Source organism: Camellia sinensis, chromosome 9 (assembly GCF_055761805.1).
Source record: "Camellia sinensis isolate YWXY chromosome 9, ASM5576180v1, whole genome shotgun sequence".
NCBI lineage: Eukaryota > Viridiplantae > Streptophyta > Magnoliopsida > Ericales > Theaceae > Camellia > Camellia sinensis.
The window spans coordinates 191,511,655-191,522,994 of NC_138969.1; the positions used below are offsets into that span (position 1 = coordinate 191,511,655).

General features: G+C 37.2%; 1 protein-coding gene across 1 annotated transcript; it reads left to right on the forward strand.

Annotated features, from left to right (window-relative positions):
• Positions 1-614: 614 nt before the first annotated feature.
• Positions 615-1,637, forward strand: LOC145800008 (uncharacterized). Its single transcript, XM_082889661.1, has one exon. The coding sequence runs from the start codon at positions 615-617 to the stop codon at positions 1,635-1,637; it is 1,023 nt and encodes a 340-aa protein (XP_082745787.1).
• Positions 1,638-11,340: the final 9,703 nt, after the last annotated feature.

An 11,340-nucleotide genomic window follows, 5' to 3' on the forward strand; every position in this document is an offset into this window, starting at 1 on the left:
TGTATTAATTAATATATTAAGTAGTATATTAAGAGGAAACCCGTAAAATTCATTGGACTAGCTGGAAACAATTGTGTAAATCTAAATTACGGGGTGGTATGGGATTCCGGTGACTTCAACATTTCAATTCAGCTTTGTTGGCCAAACAGTGTTGGCGATTACTGCAACGGCCTCGATCCTTGGTTGCACGGGTCTTTAAGGCTAGGTACTTTCCACAAACTTCATTTCTTGATGCTTTGGTCGGGAGCAATCCCTCATTCACCTGGAGGAGCATAGTCGGATCTCAAAGCCTATTAAATGCTGGGCTTCGATGGCGTGTTGGAAATGGTGCAAGCATCTCGGTTAAGTATGACAAATGGGTTCCACGGCCTCATTCTTTTAAGGTAATTTTGCCACCTTCCAATCTTTCGGATGATGCGCGGGTTTGTGATTTAATTGATTCTGAGAAGGGAGCATGGCATGATGAGATGCTTACGCAAAATTTTTTGGGCATGGATGTGGAGGCTATCCGATGCATTCCTCTTTGTCCCACGTTACCTTCGGATAAATTGGTCTGGCATTTTACCCAAAATGGTGAGTTTTCGGTTCGATCGGCATATCATTTGTGTAAGGATATGGCATCTGTGGATGGACACGGTGATACCTCCAATATTGGGCAGTCGCAGAGGCAGTTCTGGCGAGGTCTTTGGCAGCTTAATTTACCGACCAAACTCAAGATTTTTGGCTGGAAAATGTGCCTCGGGTTGTTAGCGGTAAGGGCCAATCTGCGACAACGTCATATTGTCAATATGGATTTATGTCCCGGGTGTGGAGTGGAGATTGAAACGGTTTGCCATTGTTTTCACAACTGTGGATTTGCCATGCAAGTGTGGAGATCGAGCTCACTTAATTTGATTATCAAATATAATCCTGTTAACAATTGTTTTGAGTGGGTCTGCCAACTCATGGCCACAAATGATCCACAACCCATGCAATTATTTATTGCTATTTGTTGGTGCCTTTGGAATAATAGAAACTCCATTCTGTTTGGCAATAAATCAAGGACTGTGGAGGAAGTTGTTTCTTTCGCGGTGAATTATGTTTCTGACTATGTTCAAGCACAAGAGCGTGGCCATCTTCCTCCGGCCCAGGTTCGGATGCGAAGGTGGGTTGCGCCACGTGAGGGTGTCTTCAAACTGAATTTTGACGGCTCTGTTAGGACGGCCCATGCCAGTGCTGGTGTTGGCATTATTATTCGGGACTGTCATGGGGAAGTCATTGCGTCTATGGTTGAGCGGATCCAGTATATGGAGGATGTTGATTGTGTGGAAGCTATGGGTGCGATAAAAGCTCTTCAATTGGGTTGTGATTTGGGATTGGGACATATTCATCTGGAAAGTGATTCTCAAAACGTGGTAGCTGCTATTCAAGGTAAGGCGGATAACTTATCTTGCTATGGTCATTTTGTAGGTGTGGCTCAAGCGCTCATGTTGAGGTTCCTTTCTTCAGAAGTTTCGCATGTTTGTCGAGATGGCAATTCGGTGGCTCATTGTTTAAGTAGGCTAGCCTTTGATTTTGAGTCACCACGTATTTGGATGGAGGAGGTTTCGTCCTCTTTAGTGGCGTTGGTGTTGTCTGAGGCGTCTTCTTCTGTGTAATTGCTTATTCTCTCTAAAAATATATATATATATATATATATTAAGTAGTATATTAACAGATGATGTAATATAATTTTAGAAATTTTAGGTATTTATAATTTATATAATAGGTGAGTTCAATAATAATGGCATAATACTAATTGGTACACAAATATATATATATATATATATATATATATATATATATATATATTAATTAGTGTATGTAGTATCACCGATTGATATGATGTAAGGATTGAAATCTGATATGACTAAACATTTAGTACCTTGTGTCAAATATAAAGTGACTCCTCTCATTTCATTTTTATCATATGTCAATTAATAAGTGTAATGATATACAAAATATCATCTCGATCACGTGACCTATTCGTTGCCCAAAATATTTTTTTTGTGGCTCATAGATAATCCAAATCATGAAAGTAACACTTCATAGGGGATGGGATATTGATTGAATTGATGACAAAAAAGAGGTCATATAAGAAACTTCATAGATTGGAAGTTACGATAATTAGATTAATTTAAGTTTTTTTTATGAATTATATACATAAAGGCATTTATAAAATAAATAATTTAAATCATCAAGATGAGATTTGTGGAGGCCCTTAAGTTTCTTAAATTTAAATTTCTATAAGGGTAATGCTAGGGACACCAAATTTTCTACCAAACAAATGACCAAATGTCTCACATGGGTGTGGGGTCCGCAATTTTGTTGACCCCACACCCATGTGAGACATTTGGTCATTTATTTGGTAGAAAATTTGGGACCTCTAGCATTTTCCTTTCTATAAAAGTAAACATTTTCCAAACTGTGCATGTATCCCGCAAAACTTGATTAATTGAAGAGGGTCAAGTGTGTTCAATTCTTCCGTAGAAGAATCTGATTAGTCAGTGAGCATATTTGGTCAAGGGGCTGTGCCATGGGGATTAGCCAAATTCTGGTCAAACCACATGCTTTATTATTGACCTACATATAAGGCAAGTCAAAATGCAACAAGGACACCAACGCTATTCCATTTAGGATTGGATCTTTCAAGTTTGCCTAAATCATTTAAATTGTTCATTTTGTAAAGTGTTCCGGCAAGATAATGCATATTAAAAATCAAGTTAATTGAACATTATAAACCACTTGATCGAATTAAATTTGTTTGGAAAAAATTAACAGACTACATTCAAATTATGTTATTTGTTAATTATTTTTAAAAAAAATATGATCCGATCGAGTGGTTCCTAATGTTTGATTGCCCTGGTTTTTCATATGTATGATCTCCTCAAAAGACTCTCCAAAATGAACCCAAATTATCAAGATGTATCTAAAATGAACCCACGGATTGATCGAATTGGAGTACCTAATTAAATGTCCTAACTAGAGAAAATCCAATTCCATCCAAAAACCCCGTCACTAATGGGCTCTTTAAATGTCCATTAGTGTTAACTATTAATGCAATTAACAAACTATTTTTGTTTTTTTGGGAAAAATTAGATTGGTAGTCCATACATTTATATAATTTTAGTTTTTGTAATTTTAATTGGCTCGATTTTAGCTCTTTTAAATTTTGTATAAATTTAGTTTGATTGATAGCGCCAATCAGAATTTTTGACCAAAAATGACCAAAAATGATTACTGAGTTAATTGAGATCAACTCACTAAATTGAACAAATTTATAATTTTATCCTTAAAAATATAACACATGTTGCTCACGTGTTCAGTTTCCATAAAAACAAAAATTCTAACATAAGGCATGCTATTGTTGTAGTGACAGATTAGTGTGGCAACCAAGCATGGCATTGTAGGTTTGTATTGGCCCGCCCCATGCCATGTGAGGGGTGGGAGTAATTTAGAATGATGATACTACTAAAAATGAGGGAGAAAAAAAAAATTTATTATGAAAAATAATTTATAAATGATATAAAATGTGAATTTAGTGTTGTGAGAATTGAACAATAATTATTTTAAATCAATTTTACAGAATAAAGATATTAAACAAAAAAGATTTTGAAACTAAGTTTTTTTTTTTTTTTTTTCCAATTTGATAAAGCCATATAAACATAACAAAATAATAATAATAAGAAGAAGAAGAAGAAGAAGAAGAAGAAAAGGGTTTAGAAAATAGTCTATATAATTGTGAGAGGCACGTCAAAGACGTTGTCCTAAAGTCATTATGTGCTCCCTCCATACAGGTTTTAGCGACCACAAACGACTGTTGGAAATGGTTAGAAAATTCTGGGTAAAATCATAATTTTTTTCCTAACTTGGTCTATTATTTAGGTGGGACCCGAGCGTCAAAGTTGGCGGGTCAAAGCGGTAACGCGTTCTATGTCGCGTTGTGATTCACGTGGTATACTTGTTTCCACAAAACCATTACCAGGTGAATGGAAATTGAAACCAAAGTATGCTCCATGGAAATGGAGTTCTGGTGAAAAATCCTTAAAGGTTTGAATAAGGCTTGTCCCGCATTGATTTGGTGGGAAGTTTTGAATGGGTTTATAAGGCATGGGATTGGAACTTGGGGTGTGCCCCAAGAGATACCCAAGTGTTTTAGAGAGGGAGGTTATGGGTAAAATGGGCTAGACCCATTGGACCAAAAAATCACCACATGCGCGGTCAGGCGGGCTAGGCCTGGGCTTGGGCTTGGGCACTAGTGTGTGGTTGGGTTGGGCTTGTTCGGCCCAATACTAATCTTTTTGGATAAAAAAAATTTGAATTAAATTTTATTTTTTGAAAAATAAAATCCATAATTCAAATTAATTCTGAAAATAAACTGGTCCGGTTTTTCATGTACACCCAAACAGGGCCCTTCCCGTTTTTATCTGTTCAAATTTTGAACCCAACAGACTTGTATCTGTTTATTCAAACTGAACAGGTATCATACATGTTCAAACAGGTTTTGCACCTGTTTGATTCAAAACTAACATCCACAATTCTGCCTATAAATAGATCAGCCCTCATTTGTTATCAGATTCAGAATTTTCGTCCTTAATAGCTCTGCAAATTTATTCTTCATTTTGCTGCATTATTTTCTTGTGAGAGAGAGTATAAAACACTTAGTGTGTTCGTTGTACAAATATTGTAGTGCTGCATATATTTGTTGTTGATCATTTCATCTTGGGAGATAGACGTCCATATTCTGAAAGCACCGAGGAGAGAACGAATCTGTCTTAAGGACATAGTGTCAAACACTGGACTTTATCATATATTTATTAGAAGAAATTAATCAAGTAAGTTGTTTAATTTTTATTCTGTTTTATTTGTTTATTAAATCAGATTTTAATTTTGTTTTTGTAACAAAATAAAATTTGTTTTTATTTATTTATTTATTTATTTCTAGTTTGATTTTTGTAATCAAACAAATTCTCTCATTTCCTTTATTTCTTTATATTCTTGTTGTTGATTAGTACACAACAAAATTTAATCTACTTAAATACAGTGAAGATTGGCCAACAATCTTAAGACAGAACCTTTTTGGTATCTTCATTGTATTTAATCTTCTGTGATTTCATAAAAACATATTCTGGTTGGAAAAACAAATAGTGATTTATGCTATTTGACAGATAGTAGTAATATACTATCTCTTTTCTTTGACAACTAGTAGTAATATACTTGTGTCATTAACAATTGCAGAATATTAATTTGCGTTACAGAAAATTATTGTGATATTTTATTTTTCTAATTTTAGTAACAAGGAAAATAAAATTATTTTGTGTAATAATTTATTTTCTGGTTTTAGTAACTAGAAAATTAATTTGTGTTTTAATTTTTTCTTATTTTTGTAATCAGAGATTATGGCTACTGCAACTGAAACTACTGTTAGGTTTTATTCTTGGCAATCCCGTTTGACAAAACTCCTTTCAGTTGTATTTATTTTCGCACTTTTTATTTCAGTGAGACTATGAGTGTTTAGATGCGAATCCAACCCGAATTGTGCTTTTCAGAGAAGTTTGTGATGCTATTGCTTTCAAGATTGCCACTTCGCTGATTATGACGGGGATCGAGCTGCCCGGTCAGCTCGCGGGGTCCCAGGGGGCAGCGCCCCTTGGCGGGTCCGGGGCAGCGCCACGGCGGGATCGAGGGGCAGTGCCCCCGAAGCAAAATGCAAAAATGCATTCCAAGTTGCCTGTCCGCTCGAGCGGACATACCCGCGCTCGAGCGGAGAATCCCTGGTTCTAGCAGTTTTGGTCGCCTGGAAAAGTACTGAGATGTGTGATTTCGCGCTCGAGTGGGCTTTCTGGCGCTCGAGTGGACCTCCGTTATATCACGCGCATATTTTGCTGAAGACGCTTGAGCGGGCTGTTGGGCGCTCGAGCGGAGATCGCGGGACAGATTCTATAAATTCGCGTGTTGGATCAGATTTTAGGATTACTTCTCCAGATCTTCTTTTTGGGTTTTAGGGTTTATATCTGGGGATACTTTGTGAGTTTTCTTTGATGTTTTTATTGAGTATTCAACTCATGGTTTAAAGAGAGTACATCAAAGGTTGTGTTTTGTTCTACAAAAGAGAGAGTTGTTCTTCGGTGGATTCTGAAGAATTCGAGCCTGAAGCTTTGGTGGATTCCAGGGTGGCTCATCGTAAAGACAATTCTAAGGTGAAGACGGGTTGGAAGAGGCACATAGAGGTTGGTTCAATTAGGCGTGGATTCGCTAGGTAATTGAGAGTATACCTGTGTAATTCCTTTAAATCTTCTTAGTGGATTGTTTTGTGGCTGTTGCCCATGGTTTTTTTATCACAGTTGGAGGTGTCCAATTGTGGTTTTTTCCACGTAAAATCGTTGTGTCTCTTTGTCTTGATTGTTTGATTGGGATCGTTATATTCTGCTTAAAATTGATACATAATCACAAATCAACATCTAGGGGATTTATAGATTTTTCAATTGGTATCAGAGTAGGTCGTTATATTTTTTTTATATAAAAAAAAATATATATATATTCTTTTAGAACGAGATCTTGTTTGATTTGTGATAATGGATTCAATTCGTGAGGGAAATTCTATGGTTCGACCACCCCTACTTGACGGATCCAATTATTCTTTTTGGAAAGCTCGGATGAGATCGTTTTTAAAATCTATTGATGAAAAAGTTTGGCAATCCGTCATGAATGGGTGGACTGAACCAACAATTACCGTTGATGGAGTTACAATCCCCAAACCAATTGATAAGTGGGACACAATTGATTACCAAAATAGTAGCTGGAATAGTAAAGCCATCAATTCTCTCTTTTGCGCTGTCACTCCTGAAGAATTTAGTCGTATTTGTAATTGTGAAGTCGCAAAAGAGGCTTGGGATATCTTACAAACTATTCATGAGGGCACTCCTTCTGTTAAACGCTCAAAACTTCAAAGGCTCACATCTAGTTTCGAAAACCTTTCAATGAAAGATAGTGAGACCTTTGATGAATTTTATGCGAAATTGAGTGACATTGTAAATTCCAGCTTCAATTTAGGTGAAAAAATTCCAGAATCCAAAGTTGTGGGAAAAATTTTGAGATCCTTGCCCGATCAGTTCCAACCAAAAGTTACGGCTATTAAGGAGGCTCAAGATGTTGACAACCTCAAGCTAGATCAGTTGGTTGGAAACCTTCAAACTTATGAAGCACATAGGAATTTCAAAAAGAAACAAAAAGATACTATTACTTATAGTAGTGCTCATAAAGTGGTAGAGGATTCTGATGAGGATTGCGAGATAGATTCCAAGATTACGGCTGCTTTTGTTAAACAATTTAAAAAATCTTTTTTTGAAAAAGAATCCTAATCTTTTGGAATCTACTCATTCTCATAAATCTAAAGGTAAAGATAAACTCAAAATTAATCCTATAGCCAAGAAGGAGAAAGGAAAGATACAAGAGAACTCTGAAAGACTCCAATGCTATGAATGCCAAGGATTTGGCCACTTTTCTTCAGAATGCCCTACTCGTTTGAGGAAGAAGAAAGCCCTCGCTATCACTTGGGATGATGAATCAGAATCTGATAAAGATGAAAGTGACAATGAAGATCAAGGTGAAGAGGTTGCTTTCATGGCGGCTTCCGAAGCTGAAGGACAACAGATTCTCCGAAGATGTCCGTTGAGAATATCACTGATGATGAATCCTCGGAGAGTGATCATGAAGAGCTTGAGCAAGCATATTAAAAGTTGTATAAGGAATCTCTTAACTTATTCAAATTGAATGACAAACTCACAAAGAAACTCAAAACATGTGAAAGTGAGAATGTCAAACTTAAGGAGGAGATTTCCGAGGCCAGAATTAATGCCATCAAGGTAGCTGATGATCAACAAGTTCTTTGTGCAAAACTGTTGACTTGTGAGACAGAGAGGAATGAGCTGCTGCAAACCCATGCCATGTATGAAGAAAAAATTGAATCTCTTGAGATGTCACAAGTTGCTTTGGAAGAACTAATGATCAAAAAGGAGGAAGAGCTCAAGTGTGCTATGGCTACCATTGGTCTTTGGAACAAAGGATCAAAGACTTTGGAGGATATCATTGGGTCTCAACAAATGAGTTGTGACAAGAGTGGCATTGGCTTTGGTGGTAAGAAAGAGCAAAAACAGATTGCTTCCACATCTCATGATACAAGAACTCAAGGAAAGGGGGAACAAAAAATTCAACATAAGGATGGACTTCTTAAACTTCCTAGAGTTGGTAAGGTAAAAGAAAAGAAAGTTCACCCTGTTTTTATTTGTCATCATTGTGGTATGCATGGTCATATTCGCCCTTATTGTTATAAGTTGCATGGGAGAGTGTCTCAAAAGGGTAGAAATTCGAATACTTTTTGGGTTAGGAGACAACCTTACGTGTCCAGGCAGAATACCAAGATTTATGAGGGTGTTCACAATGCCACGACATTTACCAATACCGCTAGACCTAATTTTGTTAAGATCAAAAAGATTTGGGTAAGAAAACTTGACTTATGTTAATTTTTTTATTTGGTTTAGTTTTTGGGTTTCTGTGTTTTTTTTGTGAGAAAAAAAAATGTGTGCATGTTCGGTTTTTGTCTTGCTTTGGTTAAAAAAAAAAAAAAAAAAAAAAAAAAAAAAAATCCTAAAAAGATTTTCTTAGTATGGTTTTGCAAGCTTGAAATTTTTGAGTGGTCCTTGGTACATATTGGAATTGATGAGAAAAACCATTACATGTTAATATATGTGTGCTTTCTGTGATCATTACTCATTTTGGAGTGTGTGTTTTTTGATTAGTATGTCTCATTCTATACACACTCTTGGATTAGCAAATTTTGGAGTCTTCCGCCTTAGTGATTATTTTTTCTCTATGGACTTCTGTCATTGATCTTTTGCGTTTCTAGAGGAATTGACCTATACTAGCATATCTTGGGTGATGTTGAGTCTCTTAACCACCTACCATCTTTTCGCACCTCCATGGCTTTCCCCTCTATTCTTTGCAGTCTAGCCATGAGGAAAAGGCTACCTCAGAGTCACCAACCAGGCCATCCTTATTATATCCATGCTTCTCTGGTTCGGTTTCCATACTCTTGAGCGTGTTAGCCACCAATGATTATGCAAAAGCAAAAGAAAAAGAAAAAGAAAAAGCAAAAGAAAAAGAAAAAGAAAGAGAAGAAGACAAAATATGCAAAAAAAAGAAACAAAATGTGCAAAAGAAAGAAAAAAAAAAGGAAAAAAAGAAGAAGAAAAGATTCATTGATTGAGGGGAAGCCTCCGCCTTTACTCACCAAATATCCCTTGATTCCTAGTGGTTTGACTTTCCTTTGTTATGCTTAGATTCTCTTGTCGGAGGTCCAGCTTTCATATCATTACTAGGATTGAATCTAGTGTTTGTCGAACTCCAAGAGTCACACACACACTTTTTATCATGGGATCTATGCTTTTCACATAATGCATCACTTTCTTTCATGAGGAATTTTCTACAGACTGTGCACATTGTGTTTACTAGTAATGGTGCTTCTTGGATAATCTTATGTGTTTTAAGGTACTAATCTGAAATTCCTTGCTTGCTCCACCATATTATTTTTTGTCATTTTCTTCTTGTTCACTGTTTTCAATGTTTGTGGTTGCTTTTAGTGAGGGGGAGTTTGGTTCATCTTGATTTGGGTTGGTAAGGAAGTTTGGTTTCTCATTGCAAGAGTTGTTTAGCATGAACACTTTGATATGTTGGCTTTTGAGATTGGCTATATGTTTTGCTGTTGCTATGCACTATTTGCCCTTCTTGTATGTTCATGGTATTTACATCGTCATATCTTTGCTTGTGTGGTTTATGGTCTTGCTTTTGTTGTTTGAGAGTTGTTTTTCATGAGTCTTAGTTTTCATCTATTCATGTTTTCCATCTCATGTTTCAAGTTAATCGTGTCATATGTCTATTGCTTTTTCATATGCTCTTGTGCGACTAATAGTTGTTTTGGAGATTGTGGCACTAATAACTGTTTTGCAGATCATGACCTTGAGAAAGAAGTTGGCTTTTGTTGGCTGTAATGGGTTGGGGTGTTTAGGATTTTATTTGTTAGGCGTGTTTTGTCACGGCATTGCCAAAGGGGGAGATTGTTAGGTTTTATTCTTGGCAATCCCGTTTGACAAAACTCCTTTCAGTTGTATTTATTTTCGCACTTTTTATTTCAGTGAGACTATGAGTGTTTAGATGCGAATCCAACCCGAATTGTGCTTTTCAGAGAAGTTTGTGATGCTATTGCTTTCAAGATTGCCACTTCGCTGATTATGACGGGGATCGAGCTGCCCGGTTAGCTCGCGGGGGTCCAGGGGGCAGCGCCCCTTGGCGGGTCCGGGGCAGCGCCACGGCGGGATCGAGGGGCAGTGCCCCCGAAGCAAAATGCAAAAATGCATTCCAAGTTGCCTGTCCGCTCGAGTGGACATACCCGCGCTCGAGCGGAGAATCCCTGGTTCCAACAGTTTTGGTCGCCTGCAAAAGTACTGAGATGTGTGATTTCGCGCTCGAGCGGGCTTTCTGGCGCTCGAGCGGACCTCCGTTATATCACGCGCATATTTTGCTGAAGACGCTCGAGCGGGCTGTTGGGCGCTCGAGCGGAGATCGCGGGACAGATTCTATAAATTCGCGTGTTGGATCAGATTTTAGGATTACTTCTCCAGATCTTCTTTTTGGGTTTTAGGGTTTATATCTGGGGATACTTTGTGAGTTTTCTTTGATGTTTTTATTGAGTATTCAACTCATGGTTTAAAGAGAGTACATCAAAGGCTGTGTTTTGTTCTACAAAAGAGAGAGTTGTTCTTCGGTGGATTCTGAAGAATTCGAGCCTGAAGCTTTGGTGGATTCCAGGGTGGCTCATCGTAAAGACAATTCTGAGGTGAAGACGGGTTGGAAGAGGCACATAGAGGTTGGTTCAATTAGGCGTGGATTCGCTAGGTAATTGAGAGCATACCTGTGTAATTCTTTTAAATTTTCTTAGTGGATTGTTTTGTGGCTGTTGCCCGTGGTTTTTTTATCACAGTTGGAGGTGTCCAATTGTGGTTTTTTCCACGTAAAATCGTTGTGTCTCTTTGTCTTGATTGTTTGATTGGGATCGTTATATTCTGCTTAAAATTGATACATAATCACAAATCAACATCTAGGGGATTTATAGATTTTTCAACTACAATTGGAAGTGGCACTCCGATTGTTACACCAACACCAGTCCCTATCCAAAACCATGTTCATGTACCAATAAATCACGGAGAAAATTCGAAAAAATTTAACGGTACTGAGTTTAAGAGATGGTAGCAGAAAATACTGTTCTAT

Coding starts and splice junctions, on each gene's coding strand:
- LOC145800008 (XM_082889661.1), top strand. CDS start 615: ATGGCATCTGTGGATGGACACGGTGATACCTCCAATATTGGGCAGTCG.